The sequence below is a fragment of the Chinchilla lanigera genome, unplaced genomic scaffold, assembly GCF_000276665.1.
Source record: "Chinchilla lanigera isolate Chin_1 unplaced genomic scaffold, ChiLan1.0 scaffold00004, whole genome shotgun sequence".
Taxonomy (NCBI): domain Eukaryota; kingdom Metazoa; phylum Chordata; class Mammalia; order Rodentia; family Chinchillidae; genus Chinchilla; species Chinchilla lanigera.
In genome coordinates this window covers 10198396-10218090 of record NW_004955405.1, presented here as the reverse complement: position 1 = coordinate 10218090, position 19695 = coordinate 10198396, and the positions used below count along the sequence as shown (strand labels likewise).

Sequence of the window (19695 nt, the reverse complement as noted above, 5' to 3'; positions counted from 1 at the left end):
GTCAGCCGGCACAAGGAAGCACCGAACTTTGGCTCAAGACATCCCTCCCACAGTTGGCTAGAGGCTGCAGTTCTAAAGATACTTCTGGAACAGGGGAATAATATCAAGGATCCAGATAACATTACCTGTGTCATCTCCTGGGATACTTCTCCATAGCTTTGAGTCCCTTCAGCTTGCTTGTTACTATGGAAACATATATTTCCCAGGGTGAATTTGCATTGGAAGACTATCAATGGTTCTGTTGTGCTTCAAGAGACAAAGGAAAGAGGGCAAGTGGAAAAGCAGTTACCAGTTCCTACTCGGCTGCATCTTGGTTAGAGGGGTGAATGGGAATACAACTTGGAAACCCCTTGAAAGCTCACAAAGTTCATTATTACACAATCCTCAGTGATAGCAATAGGCTAGCTCACATCTTATTACACAGACAGAAACCTACCCGCACGTGACTACTGAAATAGCTCGGGATGGTTCCTAAAACCAACCATTCTGTCTAAACCACTTTATATCAGAACTTATTATTTCTAAAAAATTTGAATAATTTTTGATATATCATTCTCTTTTCACTGACAGCTGAATTTACACTTATCTGAAGCTTGTAAGATTGTAGATTCTGAAAGGTCCTGGCCTGGATACACAGTATTTGCAATAGCAAAGCAAACAAATATAAGTAGGGGTTTGTGAGTGAGTTCCATTAGAAATCAACAGTATTCAAAGTTATCAGAATGGAAGGATGAAAGAATGGTTCTTCTCTGAAAATCAACTCACCAGTCACTACTAGGAGGACGAGATTTATTTCTCTTTGAAACAACCCTTTTGCACAAGTGGAAACAATCCACATCTTCAGGTGAGTTTACAGTAATCCCCCATCACCCAAGGAGGGTATATTCCAGATCTCCAGTGGATTCTTGAAACCACACATAATACCCAACCCTATATGTACTATCTTTTCTCTTAAACCTACATACTTATGATACAGTTTAATTTATATATTAGGCACAATAAGAGGTTGACACCAACAATCATAAAATAGAGTAATTATAACAATATACTCTTGAAAATATTCTATTGCTGGAATTTTTCATTTAATATTTTTGTACCGTGATTGACTATGGATAACTGAAAGTTATACTAGGAGTAAGGGAGGACTATTGAATGTATTATTTTAAAATCACCCATTTGAAAAATGGTTCATAGACTAACAGGCCTGATTTAGTAGCTCAAGGCAATCTTCTGCCACTTTAAGCTCATAATATTTAATCTTATTTCCTTTTTGAAGCTAAGAATGAAAGGATATACTATTCTAGCTTATCAAAGAGTGCTAAAGAATAGCTCATTTAGAATGGAAGAACAGCACACGGCATGTAAAGATAGCACGTTTAACGTGTGAGAATAGTACATTTAGCTTTTCTCTGCCTTGAAATATAATGGATTCTGAGTCATGAAACATTAGGTGCCTGAAACAAGGCTTTGCAAGGCAAGCAGCTGGGCTGAGTGTCATTACCTGCTCATCCACACAGGGCTGGTGAGAAAAAAAAGTGTGGAGCCTAAGTAAAACAGAGGAGACAGGTGGGGTGACCAAGGAAGATGAACTGTCCTAGGGAGACTGGGGGAGAGTGGGGAGGCCAGAGGAAGAGGAAGGAGCGGGGGAAAGGAAGGGGAAAGGGAAGAGAGGAAATGTGGAGGGGGAAATAAAAGAGACTCAAATCAAGAGATAAAACACCACACTATCATCATGGTGAGTAACTGATGGCATAATTTTTTAGTAAAAAGGTTGTCAGTCTTTAAAGGCCATAATTACTTAAAATACTAAATCATAGCAGGTTCAGTTACAGTTCTGTGATTTTGGAGAAAATGACAATGTAATAATAGCTGCATTAATTGAGCGCCTACTATGGGTCAGAAGGAGCAATGTCATGACAGAGCTCATCCCTCAGGGCAGGCGGAGAGTGACTGTTGGAAGGGAGGCTGTGCTTGCCTCCCAACCCCACTACTTACAAGCTGTGAGTTTCAGAACACATTTTTTTTTACCCCTCTATACCTATCATGTGTTTCCATCTGTAAAACAAACTGGAGAAAAAAGTGCCATCTAGGGAAGGTTACCGTGAGGATTATAGACCCAAAAATAAAGTGTTTCGTGTCTGGCCCGTAGTCTGTGCTCTGCAAATGGTAGGTATTAATTCCACCAATATTAACAATAATTCCCATAATACCTCTGTATGTTATGTTATAATATAATACTCATTTTATAAAAAAAGAATGGTAGATCAGAGAAGTTGGCTTTTCCAAGATCAGAGGATTAGTAAGTGACAGGAACAAAATTTGAAAATTAGTCTGCCCAATTCTAAAATCTGGTTTCTTTCTTTTTTCCTTTCTTCCTTCCTTCCTTCCTTCCTCCCTTTCTTTCTTTCTTTCTTTCTTTCTTTCTTTCTTTCTTTCTTTCTTTCCTTTTCCTTTCTCTTTCTCCTTTCCTTCTTTCCTTCCTTTTTTCTTTCCTTCCTTCCTTCTTCCCTTCCTTCCTTCCTGCTTACCTTCCTTCCTTCTTTCCTTCTTTCCTTCTAGGATGGGGGACAGTGTTTGATTGGTTTGAATTTTTTTTCCTGTCCTAAACAAAATAGTCAGGTAGCCTTCCCATAGAGAGACCAGATGACCAAGGTGATTAAAAACTATGGTGAATGTTCAAATTTTACAGATTTATTAGAGTAGAAGATACAGTGCCACTAATCCCCATCAAAATATTCCCTCCTTGCTTTGAACATATGTACCCCATCATTGTTGCCACTTTCTGAGGCAGTTCTGGAAATCCTCTTTCATGAATGTCTTTATAAGGTGTAATCAAAAACACAGGGAATGCTGCTGTCGAATAGCATTCAATGGAAAGCAATGCAAAGGCAGGCTCATGAAAACATTGTGGTGTGTCCTCATCCACCCAGAGACTTTTGGCCCTTCCCCAAAGTTAAAATTACCAAGAAAGGTAAATGTTTTTAAGCAATTCAGGAAATCAAAGCAGATGCAAAACATTCATGGGGAAAAAAAAAAAGAAGACTTCCAGAAATGTTTGAGAAAGTGCCAAGAGTGATAGGATAAGTGTGCTCAAAATGAGAGACAATTTTGAGGGGGTTCAATGACAATGTGTCTTTTTTGAAACAGGGTTTCACTCTAAGTTCAGGCTGGGCTTAAACTCACTTTGTAGCCCAGGCTGCTATCAAACTCACAGTGCTCCTCCTGCCTCAGCCTCCTGAGTGCTGGGATTACAGGCATGACAATGTCTTTTACTGTAATAATGTTTTTTTCACTTAAACACAACACATTTTTTCAATCACACAACATTGCTATTGCTCCTGCCCTGTTCTGAAGGGATAGTCAGGGGAACACTGCAGCTGTGAGCATCAAATCAAAGCCACTCCCATGTCACAGGCTTGCGTGTGGACTGGAGCCCACTGTTGCCTGGAAGCCTGGATGCTCCCTGCCCTCACCACCCGCCTCCCTCAAGCCAGCCAAGTCTCCGCCATCACTCACGGACTGACAGCTTTCCATCACTCACAGACTGAAATGTAAATTCAGTCTTGTCATTTAATTAGCAATAAAAAAACAAAAAAAAAGTCTTTTAGAGCTATGTACTTACTTGATTTCCAGAGAGAATTTGACTCTTGTAGGTGTGTTCTTATTAACGGGAATATTGTAAGAATAATATCCAGACCTAATTGTGGAAAAAAATTAATCTGAAAATCAAAACATGAAGGACAGGGTTTTTTTTCCACTTACTATATACTGTGTAGGCTGTGAAATATTATATAAGTATAGAAAATAGTTAACCACGTATAGTTAATAGATTTTCAGAGACATGTTGGTCAAATAATTTTTAGAATGAATGGGAAAAAATGACAGAAAGTCAAATTCTAAACCAAATGCACAAAATTAAATACACAGAAAATAACTTCAGTTCCCCTTACAGATACACAGATTTCAAAAGACAAATCAAGAAAAGGCCTCAAACTCACAATCCCTCTGTAAAGGAAGGTTGAAATGAATACCAGTTTTCCTACCACAAATCACTCCCTTTTAGACAATATTAATAGGAAATATGTACTTATAGTACCTGAATCTGCCACAATTATTAGAGTTCTGCTTGCCATTTAGTACTGGAGAAAATTACAAAACAGAATTATCTATAGGTTCCTGCCTACTTCTACCCCTCAAATTTAAGAAATACTTTGAAAACAGGAAATTTAATTGATTCATGTTGTACTGAAAACTTCCAGCAAAGCAAAATATTTGCATCTAACACAACTTCTCCTTATAACTGGTTATCCCATGAATTATATAGGGAAACAACTTAAAAATTAGAGAAGTAGGAAAAAGAGCCAGGCATTTTAGATTCTAATTAATACTAACCTAAGTTGCTAAAAATGTGCAAGCAAAAACATAGCAAATTGAAAGAACTGGCATTTCACAATGTCGAGGCTATCAAATCATCACTTTGTGCCCCTTGAATGTACACAATTACTGCATGTCAAATATAACTCAAAAAGTAGGAAAAAAATGAGTGCTACTCATGTATCAAACTGAGAACAGTGCTCTTTCAGTGAATTAATATATTAAAATATATAGAAAAATCTGCATTTGAATCAGGAATGTTTTGTGTGGGAAGCTTGGATGAGGGGAATTAATTTCCTATGATGGTCTTCCAATAGCTATGTGCTTCACACAACCCAATTCACCTGATAGTATCCCCATCTTACACTAAAGGAAGGCATATTCAGGAGAGTGAACACTTTTGTCCAAGCCGTGGAACTGAATATCTTATTCCTTTTCACTGCATCACTCTGCATATTTACATGAGTCGCTTGCGCATGGTCAGAGGCAGACACATTAGATGCGCTCTTAGGCAAACTTTTTCAAGCTCACTGAAAACTACATAAAAGGGATAAATAACACTAACTTTTAGGACTTTTGTGAAAACGTGATAATTAATATAGGCATCATAAAGCACCATACAGGTATTTTTATAATTCAGGAATATCAAGCATAAATTCTATCAGATTGAAAACCCATATGATTTTTCATACCAGTTCAAAATATAGGCCTTGCCTTTAACCTAGGAGATAGCCTATAAATATTTATCAAATTAATACAAATAATTCCCTATTTTTAAGACCTATAGCCTGTATTTGTGTTTGTCAAAACAACCTGCATTCTATGCTTCTCGGCATATCATTGCATGCCTAGGTGTGCATATTGCATGTGTGATACAACACTCACTAGAGATAGAGGTTGCTGATAACTGTTGTAATTCCTAGTTTTTTCCCCTTTCTACTGAGAAGATATTTTTCCTCAATGAAAATAATGATATCCCTTGTTATTAAAATATACAAATTTCAGCTCACTCATAACTTGGAGCTACCAGTCACCATGTCTTTCTTGTCTATAACATTCACTAGCAGCTCTGTGGCTGTGGTATGTGCCTTCAGAGCCAGCCACAGAGTACAATCAGGCGATCGGAATCACTAGGGCCGTGGTTTATTGATGTTTGCTAATACCAATTTTTTATGATTCCCTCGTGCTCATATAATCACTGTGTTTTCCCTTAAGGAGCAATGTGAGCACACAGTGATTTCACCATGTAGCTTTAGTTTTCATTCCAGTCTCACACCTAGTGCCCTGAGTACATTCCAGAAACAAGCATGGTATCATGGAGCTTTCCTACCCGCACTGGAGTTTCTTACTGCAGTACCGACGATCAATTATGTGCTGGATTTCCATAATCTGAATAGAACTGATGGATGTATCAATCCCTGATTTGAAAAGAAATACACAAACAAAGGTAAACGCTTCTGCAAGGGAGCACTATTGTGCTCTAGAACAGTCCCCAAATTGAATAATGTAGAATTTCCTAGAGGAATGGATTCCATTTACACTCAGATAGAAAAAGGAAAGAGAAGAAGCCACGTTTTTGTGTTTTTGCTTTTTTTTCAATTGTGTTTCGTTGTTGTTCGGGTAAATTTTAAGACAACTAATGAAAATCCAGTCTCCGATAAACAGCGCCATAACATTCAAAAGAATTTCTGGGCCATGGAATTCCTACTGCCTCCAAATTTACTGAAAACCAACAATGCAATGTGAAATGCGATCTGTTTTAGAAAACAGAAAATGAACTTAAAAAAAATACTCAGAACAAAAGAGGGTGAGAACTTCGAGTAAAATATTACAATCCATAGAGATCAATCACAACTTGTCTTCCAGTCGGTGACATTTTCCAGTGCCTCATTCATGGTCAAGCTGGCACTGACTGCAAAACATGGCTCGTAGGTATGCGCGAGGCATAGACTTTGTTCCTGTTCTCCCCCCGAGTCATGCTTTTATAGACTGTGGCTCTGCCTGGCCCCACAAAGGCAAACAGGGTAATGTCAACTTACAGTCACTCTGCCAGTCGGGAAGGATGAATGCACCTCTTGCCATGAGTGATTTGCTTTGGTCTTCTGAAGAGGAAAAACATCTGTCAGTGTTGAGGGCTTGCTGAGGATGAGGAAACCCTGCATGCTCTAGTCTGTCTCTGTGAGTTGAATTTTCTCCCTCCCACCTTTCAACATGCTTCTCCTCACCCCATTTCTTACAGATGTAGTTTATTCTTACCCTCCTCCAAGCAGCCATTATTCATGGGCTGAATGGTCTACCCCTGAGTCATATGTTGAAGCCCTAATCCCCTGTTCCTCAGAATGAGGCTATATTTGGAGATAGGACCTTTAAAGTGTGATGAAATTAAAATGAGGCTGTTAGGGTGGGCTCTAATGCAATCTGACTGGTGCCCTTGTAAAAGGGGATCGGTATAAATGGGGAGACACCAAGGATACATGCACAGAGAAAGGTCACAGGAGGACCCAGGAAGAAGGTGGCCATCAGCCTGCCAAGGAGTAAGGCCTCAGAACAGTCAGACTTGGAGACACCAAGATCTTAGAATTCCACTCTCTAGAAATACAAGTGAACAAAGGTCTGTTGTTTAAGCCACCTGGTCATGGTAGTCTACTATGGCAGCCTGAGCAGACTATGCTACCATCTTGACAAGGCTGGCAGCTCACAGCTCCCTCCTCCCCAGTGGCATGAGAATGACTACTGAGCCGCCCATGTGGTCATCAGTCAGTGACGGAGCTGTCACTAGGCTGAAGGACTTAGCTCTGTGTCACCACTTCGCTTCTCGTGTGCTTGGTGACTTTTCTTGACCACTTCAGAGTAGGGACCCCACTTTGGAGTAGGGACCCCACTTTGGAATAGGGATCCTCTATCAACATTCTTTAAATCCTCTGTGACTCCTGGCATGATGCCTTGCTCATACTATGGAGGTCCTTTTCTTTGGTAGAAAATGGTAGTTTTATTTTTCATCTAGTTTCTGAATTAACAGTGTTGCTAATCAAAATCAGATTTAGGTTATCTGGGTTCTCTTCTATGCAACTTACTGTTACTCTCTCAGCATAACTGATGTGAAGGTACAAAACGGAAATAAGTCATTAGAAAATTCTTGTGATGGGGGAGCCTCACTAACTCTTGAGACAACCCATTCCTCTGCTGGGTGGTGTTGACTACCCAATTTGAGCCAGCATTTACCTTCCTGTTCATCCTTTTTGATTCCCACAGTTCCACCTCTTGTGTGAGTAGAACCGACCCTAAAGGCAACTGCTCTGACCAACCCAAACCTGGACCATATCTAGTTGCTGAGGAGCACATCTTCTATTCTGAATGAAATCAAGAATTATTATAAATATAGCATTTGGAAAGTAGGAAGGAGAAAGGAACACTAGCATATATATTAGAATCTGATTTCTCAACTATTCTTAGAAACCCAGAGAAAAGGAGGGAGATGGAATTATTTGGTTTAACAATCCCTTTAGAGTCGAGGCCAGGTACCACCAGCACCTAGCACCGAGGGTACATTTGTCCCTGCTGGTTTTTCAACCCAGCCTACTCCCACGGTCTCTCTGCTGCATAATGTACTCTGTTTAATTGGACAGCATGGTTCAGAAGCAGTGACGAGAGTGAGTATAAGTGAAGAAAAATAAGACCAAGACTATCTCTACAGTGAAATAATGAACTACCAATCTTTATACAAAATAGAAGCAGGATCTCTAATGCTAATCTCTAAATCTCTAATTTTTATTTAAAGATAAATAAAACTTGTGAAACAAATTGAGCATGTTCTTCCATATTAGAGAAAATTTTATGAGACATATGCATTTTTGTATTGAAGGATAAAAATGACAATTATGTCTACTCTTCATTGACACATACTATTTATGGGAAATTGTTAAGGCCTTACCACAGGAGGGTGGCTGTCCCCATTTGACAGATAATCTAACTGAGGCACTAATCTGTGGGTAAGTAATAGAGTAGGACTTCCAACCCAAACATCTGATTCCAGAGTCTGCAATTGTGTTACCCTGGAAATATGTGAAATATGATCTATGTGTGGGAAAAAGTGAGTTTAAAGCTTAAAGTAAGGACTGCATTTCAGCCAATTGAAGAAAATCAGATCACTGGTGTGGGGTCATTGCCAGGGGATGGTTACACCCCTCACATGGCTGAAAAGGCATTTGAAAAGCAATTCTAAAGGGGTCATTGTTTAGATTCCTGTTGTTAAGTCTATGAGGAAAATATGTATCTCTTAAAAGCAAATAGTGAAAGCAGTCATTTAGTGGGTTGCTAAGCAAATCTAGCAGCAAATTTTGGGAAGTTTTAGCAGTCACATTTTAAAATTTGCTGAAGTCTATGTTTAAGTTTCTATATTTTAGGACAGAAAGTAAAAGCAACAGGGCACAATACTTCAGGACAAGGGCTCCTAAGCGTCTCTCTTCTAGCCAGTGCTTGTGCTTCCTGCACTAGGTAGAAGGACTCCGGCACTTGCCCACTCACCTGGTTGTGAGGACCCTGAGAACGGTGCCCTGTTCACACTGCTGTTCACAATGCTGAGCTGTCTGCGGGTGCTCAGTAAATACTTGTGGAAGGGGAGAGGGAAGAGACCCAAGGAAAGAGGAAGGAAAAGAGAAAGAAAAACAACTCCTCTTAGGGAACGGACTTGGAGGGGCAATTCCCAGGAACTGGGAGCTGAGAGACGCTGAGAATGGATGTGAGGGGATGGGCTCCTCACTCTCTTAGCAAATGGGAAGGAAACAGAATTGCAGGGCAGAGCAAGCTTCTGAGCCTGCAGCCCTGACACCATGCTTTCCATTAAGAAGAACTGGATCTTCAGATAGGAGAATTTTCTGTAGGAATCAATATTGACTTTACTTTCCATATAAGTGCACATGCCGCACCAAAGGTCTCAGCTTTCTTAGATCCCAGGTATTCCAACAATAATTCTCAGCCACGTTTCCTACTATGAGTTGTGCTTAAAACTGCTCCCACGGAAGGCTGTGAATTTGCAAAGCAAATGAGACGCAGACATGGGAAACCAAGACTTCTCTATCCTGTTGGTTTTCCACTTTTTGTTCCACTTTCCTGCTGAGTTTTCAGGAAGAATGGCTTGTCATAAGTTCTGCCAATGCATCCATGGATTTGCCCCACTTCCACAGAACTGTGTTCCGGTTGCTGGAGATAGAGAACTCTATAAATGGGATTGAGCATTTGATGGGACAAGGTATTTTTTAACAGTCATAAAAAGGTGAGGTTGAGAAGAGATAATCTTGCAGATTGGAATTATGAAAATGATTCTTCAAAAGCAGGAAATAAATTTAAAATTCCCTACAAAACCTCCAATTTGTCACTTCTCTGAAACAAGATTCTTCAACTCTGAAAGGCTGGTTATTGGAAGACCATAAACCCTCCTGTAGTGTTAGAGGGGCAGCTCTTGCTTTGCAAATGCCTTCTAATAATATTCACAGTAAACTTAATATACATCCCCAGTGGTTTTCATTAGAAAGTTGGGGATATGTTTTATAACTGGCAAATAAGACCTCCCATTAAACCAAACTGAAACTTCCAAAGGGGAGAGATTTAGGATGGTGGCCAACCAAAGTATACCCTGCTGTGGATACCAAGTCAATACACAAAAATCAATAGCACTCCTGTACACCAATAATGAATTCACTGAGAAAGAAATTAGGAAAACAGTACCATTCACAGTAGCACTAAGACAAATTAAATGCTTAGAAATTAACCCAAGTAAGGAAGTCAAAAGCCTCTACGACAAAAATTATAGTAATCTGAAGAAGACTTCAGAAAATAGAAAGACAACCCCTGTTCTTGAGTAGGCAAAACTAAAATGGTCACACTTCCAAGACTGATGTACAGATTTAATGCAAACTCAGTCAGAATACCAACATCATTCCTCACAGAACTAGAGAAAAGAATCTTAAAATTCACAGGGAAACAGAAAGGACTGAGGATAGCAAAAGCAATACTGGGTAACAAGAACAAAGCAGGAGGCATCTCAGTGCCCAACTTAAAGTTATGTTACAAAACTACAGTGGTAAAAATAGCACAGTACTGGCACAAAAATAAACATATAGATAAACAGAACAGAATAGAGAATGCAGGGGCTGGGGATTTAGCTCAGCGGCAAAAGCGCCTGCCTGGCAAGCGCAAGGTCGTGAGTTCGGTTCCTGGTACCGAGAAAAACCGAAAAACCAAAAAACAAACAAACAAACAGAATAGAGAATGCAGAAACACATTCAGCTGTTTGATTTTTGACAAAGGTCCTAAAAACATACACTGAGGAAAGACAGCCCAGAAATGGCATGAGAAAATTGGCTATCTACATGGAGAAGATTGAACAAACATCCATATATTTCACCATGTAGGAAGCTAAAATCAAAATGCATTAAAAGGCTAAATGTTAAAACAGAAATGCTTAATTTGCTGGAAGATACAAAAGTAACCCTTAAAGACAAAGGTGAGGACAAGGGTTTTCTAAATGTAATCTCAATGGCACAAGAAATAGTACCAAGAATCAATGAATGGGATCATATCAAATTTAAAATTTTCTGCACAGCAAAGGAAACAACCAAAAGAATGAAGAGATAACCTACAGAATGGGAAAAAGATTTTGCCAGACAGAGGATTTCTCAGATAGAGGACTAACATCTAGATTCATGTAAAAAATCCAAAAATATTAGACACCCCTGAAAATAAAAGACTCTATCAAGAATGGGGAAGTGAAATAAATAGACATTTCTCAAAAAAAGTACAAGTGGCCAATAAATACATGAAAAAAATGTACAGAATCACTGACCATTAGAGAAATACAAATTAAAACAACATTGAGATTCTATGTTACTCCTAAAAGAATGGTTATCATCAAGAAATCAAATGATAACAAACACTTGTGAGGTTGTGGGGAAAAGGAACCCTTCTACATTGTTGATGAGAATGTATACTTGTACAATCACTGTGGAAATCAATATGGAGATTCCTCAAAGCACTAAAACTAGAAATTCCATTTGACCAAGCTATTCCTCTTCTAGGGATCTTCCCAAAGGAGTTAAAGAGATCATATCACAGTGATACATGCATAGCTATATTTATAGCATCACAATTCATAACAGCTAAATCTTGGAAGCAGCTTATATGTCCATCAACAAATGAATAGATAAAGAAAATGTGATATTTATACACAATGGAATACTATTCTGCCATAAAGAAGCCTAAACTTGGGTCATTTGTAGCAAAATGGGTGCACCTTGAGACCATAATGTTATGTGAAATAAATGAGATGCACACTTAAATATTGCACGGTTCCTTTTACATGAGAAATCCATATGTATAGCAAAATAAGAAATAGATAATAGGAGGTAAGGAGCTAGATCCTTCCAAAATGAGAAAGGGATCAAGAAGTAGAAGGAGGGTGGGAGAAGGGGAAAGGGAACAAAAAACAGAACTGAGATGTGTTATGTACACATACCAGCTCCTCACAAGGAATGTAGTCATTATGTACAGTAAGCATGTACTAATGAATAGTAAAAACTTTAAAAAACCCCAAAGTATATCCTGCTGTGGTATAGGGTGGACATTTCCCTACTTGCAAACTGTATTAATGGTTGAGTTCCAATAGAGCTTCTTGGCTACTTTTCTCTTCCCCTGATTGAACCAGACTCATATCAAAAAGTCAGTGAGCCCCACCAGGCAGTGGTTGAGTTCTTTAACACTGGGACCATATTTTTGACATTTGCTTTTCTCAGAATTCTGGTCTCTAAAACCAAATGAACATAAATTACAGATCCTTTTTTGTTTTGTGATTTAAAAAAAATCTCACCATCTCTCTTACTTTCCTGTCTACCTATATCTTTATTAGTTCCACGGATTAAAATCCAGTCCATCGCATTCAGCTGGTTCCTCAGAGTAGAAGCTCAGTATTCTAAAAAACTTCCCAGTTCCCGATTAGTCCACTCCAAACCTTTCATCAAGTGGGAGGCTGGGGGAATGGAGGTAGGACTGGGCAGTGGGTAACTTTTTTGAAAACACGTACACAGACTTACACAATCAAAGACCCAAAGAAATAATGACTTGAGCTCAGTATGTCATAAAAATGCTGATTCCTCTTCACTTATTTTACTGCAGTCTTACTCTTCAGGAAGGAGGCTCCCAAAAGTGTTTTGAGCCTCAGTAAACTGCTAGATATTATTCTGCACCCTACTAAGAGCTTTTCTAACTTTTTCTAATCCTTGGATTGTAAAAATTTTTATTCTCTAATTTGTAATTGATCTTCAATGACTCGGAAACATCTGGTTGAAAAGAAGAGTTGCCAGGCTTGCTCCTCTTGTGTATGCTGGAACCCCTGGGTTATTCTGCGCCCTGGACAGATGAGGGGGAAGGATGCACCAGTAACAGAGGAGGAAACCTCTCCTCAAAGCCCTAGAGATATCCTGCACTGGGGACATCTTGATGGCTATGCAAAAACCTGGTTGAGAGGTAAACACAGACGGATTTTGTAGTCCATGGAGGGGCTACGCTCTGCCTCCTGCACAGTTACTCTCAGGTACATGCACACGCCATACCTCCAAATAAATGGAGGCGGGATGGTGGATGGGAAGGACTCCAAAACAGGGAAATGAGCAACTCAGATTTCAATTCTAACTACGCTAGTAATTCCCCTAGGGAATCTTTTTGCTTGCTTTTTTGTTCATTTGTTCATTCTACATTGGATTTATTTTAATTGGCACATAATAATTGCACATGTTTATGGGGTATAATGTGACATTTCAATACATATGTAAAATGTATAGTGGTCTGACCAAGGTAACTGATATACTCATCACCTCAAACATTTATCATTGTTTTGTGTTGAGAAAATTAAAATCTTCTCTACTAGCTATTGTGAAATATAAACTAAATATGGCCAAGCAGAATTACTTTACTATGCTGTAAGATATTAAAAGTTATTTCTCTTATCCAGCTGTACCTCAACTGGGGAATCTGTTCAGGCTACCCAGGCTTCCACTCCATCAGTTGTAAATGGGTAAGTTGGTATAAATCAGAGGTTCTCCTGATCAGAGGTCTAAAACCCTGAGTGACTGCCAAAAGGAGTCCACAGAGTTGCCTGCAGACTTGAAGAGTACTCTCTCTCCCGTAGACTTGTTCTGTTTTTCAAATAGTTGGCTTAATAAAAATAATTCAGTTAAAAGCTTATCTGGATTTACAGTTACATTCTTCATGTTTTTCTCAATCAAATCATCATAAAAAAAAAAGACAGGATGTTACTGAGGTAGCTGCTGTCTGATATCCTATGACTTTAAATCTGCCAAAGTTTTCAGTTCTCCTGAAAGTGAAAATGAATTAAACATCTAAATATTTACCATTTTTCTAGTTGAAAGAAGGAAAAAGGAACAATTTTCCCAGTAATAAACGAGCCTGGTAAGGCAGAACTTAAATCTCACTTTTAGCCAGAGAAGCTGCTAGTTCTGTCTAGTTGGACATAGGTAGGCAGCTTAGAGGTTCTTCGGGAGTGTCCACAGATATGAAAACATAAAATGAGCAGATGCTCATTGTCAGGGAGAGGAGACACGAAACCTTCAGCTGGTTTCATAGGGCCGTTCTTCCCTGTACTCTCCTGACGGGAAGAGCTGGGTGCTCCATGGAGTGAACTTACTCAGGGGTCAAGAAACACTTAACAATGAAGAACAGACCAGAACACAGCCCCTCCCTGTTCCGTACCCATAGTTGTCAGTATATCTTTCATAAATGGGGTGGTCCCCTCTAGGGACTGCTTTCGAAGACAGTCATCAAGAATCCTCAGTGCTGATGCCCAAGGTAAGTAAAGGTGTACTCGCCCCAAGTTCCTGTGTGCTTTCATAGCTGATGAAGGCTTCAGGGATTTACGTGATAGTACAAGTTTCTAGTTAAGAATATTGAGAATACAATAACTGACATCAGTTCTTTTCCTCAGAAAGAACATTTACCCTTACTCTGTAGGATGCACCTACTCCCAACTTCAGTCAAACATTGTTTTCATGAGGAAAAATGTACAAGCATTATTATTGTAAGTGTGGGAGAAAACTTTTGCCTCAGTTTCTGTATTAGGAAAAATGGGGATCATAGCAGTGCCTATCTTCCAGGCTTGTGAGGGTTAAATAATTTATGGAAGCTACTTATGATAAGGCCTTACATAGAATAATGTACCTCATTGTACCGTGATAATGGTGATGACAATTTGTAGGAGTTATTTATCTGAGACTAGGATATGAAACAATATAAAAAGGAAAGGAAATTACATTATTGCCCCCAAATTTTGTCCACTGATCATATTCTGTGTGTCAGTCGTTAGGACTGCTTACAAGTATTTTGGTTCATCTTTCCCAAGTACATCTCTCTCTGCCTTTAAATTATAAATGACCAATGTGACTTGCTTTGATCAATAAAATATGATCAGAAGTCACAAATGTTAGGCCTGGCTGGACGCTGTGAGAGCCAGTGTATAGTATGATTTGTTTTTTTTTTACCACTACCACAGATTTTCTGGGAGTATATATTAGTGATAAAGTCTCCATCAACTGGTCCTGAAAGACATGTTGACCCAGAGCCCTCTTGTGACCCAAATTTGGTGTGTATATTCAATCAGAAATAAATTCTCGATACATGAAACCATTATTATTTGAAAATTGTTGTTTTGACAGAATCCTAACAGATAAGTCATGCTAACATGTATTGTTACTAGCATTATCATTAATATTTCAGATACTTGTAACACATATGTATAGAAGGAAGCTTCTAAACACAATAGTAAATTAGTATACATTTGGAAGAATTGTATTGGATCTTGCAGAAATAGTTACATTCGTGGCCCTCAAACAAATTTCTATATTTTAAACATGAAATTGCTGCTATTTGAAAAACAACTCCGTGTGTACGTGCGCATGCGTGTACCCGCGTGCGTCATCGAAGAGGACATGAAGGTGCTTTGAAAGCGGAACGTCGTTTGCTTTTCTCATTGGCTTAAACCTTACCCTCAACTCTCGAGTTTCCAAAACCTTTTACATTTTTCCCTAGTTGGTTTGGGCATAGAACCCACATACCACATTTTAAAAATTCTGAATGATCCTAAAAATTAACCCATGTGCACATAATTGCTTCACTTGGGCCACTGTTAACATCTGTGTTGGCAGTAGACGAACACTTTCACCTGGTGAAAATTATAGACTTGAAGCAACCAAAACATTGTAGATGATCATCAGTTTGTATATTTGTGTTTCAAAAAATTGGCCACCTCGCGTAAAGGAGTTGAACCATTATCTAAAACCATTAGCAAACCGTCCAGTTGAATACTGACAAGGAAGCCAGACATGGTGGGGCATGCCTGTAATCCCAGCACTTGGGATGCTGAGACAGGAGGATAGTTGTGAGTTTGAGACCAGCCTGGGCTGCAAAGTGAGCTCAAGACCAGCCTGAACTGAATAGCAAGACCCTGTCTCAAAAAGACAAAAATAAATAAATAAATAAATAAATAAATAAAAATAAATACTGACAAGGGAAAAAACCCCAAAGCCTTAGTTGTTTCTCTTTGAATATCATTTACCTGCCCTTTTCCTCTGATAGATTTCCTTCTCTTCCTGGGACTGCCTTTGCATAGGATTTGAAGAGTCTCTTCTTATTCCCCAGATGGGACAGCAGTAGGTTTCCTGACATTGCAGGATCTCACAGAAAGTAATTTCAGGTACTTTTAAGGAGGTCTGTGCGGTTGCCGGAGGTGTATGAGGCCCTGTGAGGCATTAAGCAGAGGGGAGGGGAGCAGGGAGCTTAGCCGGAAGGCTGGTTTCTTCTATTGACAGTTCACTGGAAAGACCGGCTAGGTTCGAGGGTAAAGCTGACTTTACCTGAGGGGGTGGTGGTAGATGGCAGGACCAGCTCTACGGAGCTTGTGCTATTACTGGAGGAGGAGGACAAGACAGTTAATGAAAGATGTCTTCACGAATTCCTCTCCAGAAGGAGCAAAAGTCTTTGAAAGGAACGAAAGATCTGAATTCTTACCTTGGAAGGTTTGAGACATGCTGCTTCTGATCTTTTAAGCTCAGTATGTAAAGGAAGACTATAGTCAAGGCACTGTTAAGGGAAGAGAATGCATTATGTGACAGATTTGTTTCCAGATATATCACTCACATCCAGCTGGCCAAAGATGTACTCTCAGAGGCCACACAGATGGGAAGAGGGGGAAGGGCATCTGTAGCTGGCAGAAACACCATGGAAACCAGCACAGTCAGGCTCTTCTGCCCTAGTGAGAAAAAGCCCTGGGCTCCCTGCAGCTCAGAAGCTCCTGGGGTAGTCTATGCTGATGGATTTTTCCGTGTAGCAGCCCCTGGCCCGGCAGGCTGTTTCAGAAGCATCTGTCACTAGTGGAAGATTACAAGAGGAAGCGTGTAAATAGCTGGAGACAGCTCTCTGCTCCACGCAGCAATGAGTCAGGCCAGAGTTCACATCCCCCTGGTGGAGGGTGTCTGCCCAGTGGCACTGGAAGATGAAAGAAAGCATCCACAGCGGATGCCAAACTCTTTGGCCCCAAACCCTTTGGCCCCTTTTCTGACATCTTCCAGCTGCCTGTCTCTTCAGAGCACAATATACCAAACTGGGCAGAGGAAGGAAAAGAAATGCAATAAAACACACACTTCCACAATGCATGACTTCAGAGTAATGATGATGCCTTTCCTTCCAAGAATTTGTATTTCCAAATAGAAGCTGCCCTTAAAAGCTTCTGGAATGGGAAGCTACGCCTAACAATGCTCATGCCTTCAAACATTTCATGTTCTTCTCTTTAGAACCCTCTCATAAGCTCTCCAAGGGATTCTGCTCACTGTAGTCTCCTGGTGGGCTGGGCGGGACAGGGGTCACCTGGTTGACTTCATGCCAGCTGAACTTCACACCTAAAGTCCAAAATCAACTCCTCATCATTTTGTTCCCCATCAAAAGTGGTGGATTTCCCACCATTCAGTACACATAAAGAAATGTGACACACATTTAAATTCTACTCATAAAGAATGAATTTCCAGCCTTCTTAGCAGCAGCTAATGACTGCCCAGCAGGCTCTGCCCTGTATGGGAAAGGGGTGCTGAGCCCAGAGAAGCATCAGACAGAATGTCAAGTGTCCTCCAGCAACTGCTGCTGTGGCGCAGTCTCCTTTACTTTCTTCTCCCGTGTCTCTCATTCTCCACATTCCCATTATTAATCCTTAAATCCTTCTTCTGATTTGTCTTTGTCATCTGCCTCAGGGCACAGCACAGAAAACTTCTGGCTAGAGACGGCGAAACTTTTAGAGACCAAGTGCCCAAACTGCAACCCCAAAGCCACTTATTTATTGCAAAGTCCAACACTGCAATTAAACCTGAATCCTGAGGTTTTAGTTTAGAAAAAATAACCCATACACCCGGTTTGCATGCCGCTGAGGCACACATGCCATAGATTTGTCCAAATGAATGGACATCTGCTCCCTTCTTCACAGCAAACCCTGGCTTTGATTCTTCTTAGTTACACCAGAGGCCAGAAACAAGATAATAAGCATAATACACCCCATTTATTGTCTCAGTCGTCAACAATTTTGGAATTCAAAACAGCTGATAGACATCTTAAAAAGCAGTCTCTTCGCCTCGAATTAAATTTCCTTTCACCTTTTCTTTGGGCTGGGAATCTATTATCTAGAGAAGGTGAAGTGTGTCTGCTGGAACTGGAAGCTCACCCTCTTCTGCCTGGGAATTCCTGCAGAAGGTGAATACGGAGGAGAGTGAGAGAAAGTACAGAGCCTCCCACTGGAAATAGTGGAGTGGCATCAGATGCTTGGCCCTGGTCCCACAGTAGCAGCAGCGAGTCACACTCAGTGGCAGAGTTTATGTTCAGCATGTTCAAGGCCCAGGGTTTAATTCTCAGCACCCCCCAAAGAGTGAAAATGCTCAGAGGAGAGAAGGGCCCAGAGGCCTGCACCGTCTTCTGTAACTGGAAAGCTGCTTCAAATGAAAAAACAGGAAGCACCTTGAGACCCTAATTGCGCTCCCTAAAACAGAAGCCGGTCTTTTCCCACGATCGCAAATGATTTTTCCTCCCATCATGTGAATAAACTACAAACCAAGGAAAGAGCCTCCCAACGTCCAGAGAAAGAGCACGGGCAGGATGACCAGGTCAGAGGCCAGAAGGCCGCCGCAGCAGCGGGCGCCTGGAGACCGGAGGTCTGAGAAGCGCTTGCGTTCTAACAGGGGATTAGTCCCACCTCCGGGCCGTGGGGATAATGGTCAAAAGTCACCCAGTTTGCTCTCTGCTCTTGCTTGGTTTAACTCCTCGGTAGATCTGGCTACAATTTTACCACGCTCGATTGATTTTCATCCACCTTGGTGTGCCTTCGGTATAAAGTCGTCACTAAAGAATCCAGAAGAATCCTAATAAGTACGAGTGACCAAAATGAGTGGATTGCACCTGACTTCCTACTTATTCTTGTCCCTGAAGTAGACAGGAAGGAAAGCAAAGGACTGGAGAAAATTATTTGCAAAGCTTAGAGAAACGCAAACACATGCACAGTGCACGGTCTGGTACTAACATACAACTGTTGATTTTTACAAATCCATCATTTCACGTCTAAGTACAGAAAGCCTGCTTTCTTCCCTCCAAAATAAGAGTTTAAAGGCTCTAAACCAGCGGTGGCAAACCCGTGGCACATGTACCGCCGCAGGCACGCAGCCCTCTCTGGCGGCACGCAAGCCAAGTGTATGAGTTGTTTTTTCCTAAACCAAAACCTCAGTATTCAGGTTGAATGGCGGGGTTGGCGCTTCGCGATAACTAAGTGGGTTTTGGATTGCAGTTTGGGCACTCAGTCCCTAAAAGGTTTGCCGTCACTGCTCTAAGCTTTCAAAGGTCGATTTGTAGTTTAAAGGGCTCCTTGTCTTCAGTGTAAACAGAAGGTCAGTCTCCAGTTCAAATGTGAGGGGAATAAAAAGACAGGAAGGGAAAAAAGAGCTTGTTACCGCACACTGAAGTTTTTCTTACCAAACTGCCATCACAGCGACTAGGGTTATGACCATGGTCTGGAAAATCCAGTTAGGACACAACAGGTTTTTTCCTGAAAAATAAACCTATAAGAAGAGTCATTAATGGACAGTGACAACTCAGCACGATAGCTGTGAGAAGGAAGGCTTTGGGTCTGCTGCGTCTGCTCCTGGCAGAGGTCTTGCCTGCCTCCCTTGGGAGGGAGCCTGTACTCGCCTCAATTTCCATTTCTGCTTCTTGCATACAAAGCCTTCCGCAAGC

The 19695-nt window shown here is 40.6% G+C and overlaps 1 protein-coding gene across 1 annotated transcript in view; it reads right to left on the bottom strand.

Annotated features, from left to right (window-relative positions):
* Nucleotides 1-19695, bottom strand: part of Myrfl (myelin regulatory factor-like) — a 111428-nt gene that overhangs the window by 649 nt on the left and 91084 nt on the right. Inside the window, exons 14-21 of the mRNA XM_013519404.1 lie at nt 19435-19520; nt 16444-16515; nt 16290-16342; nt 15992-16174; nt 6414-6476; nt 5705-5792; nt 3623-3697; nt 126-246 (exon numbers count right to left, since the gene is read on the bottom strand). Of these exons, the coding sequence (XP_013374858.1) occupies nt 126-246; nt 3623-3697; nt 5705-5792; nt 6414-6476; nt 15992-16174; nt 16290-16342; nt 16444-16515; nt 19435-19520 (741 nt within the window). The remainder of the gene's footprint in view (nt 1-125; nt 247-3622; nt 3698-5704; nt 5793-6413; nt 6477-15991; nt 16175-16289; nt 16343-16443; nt 16516-19434; nt 19521-19695) is intronic.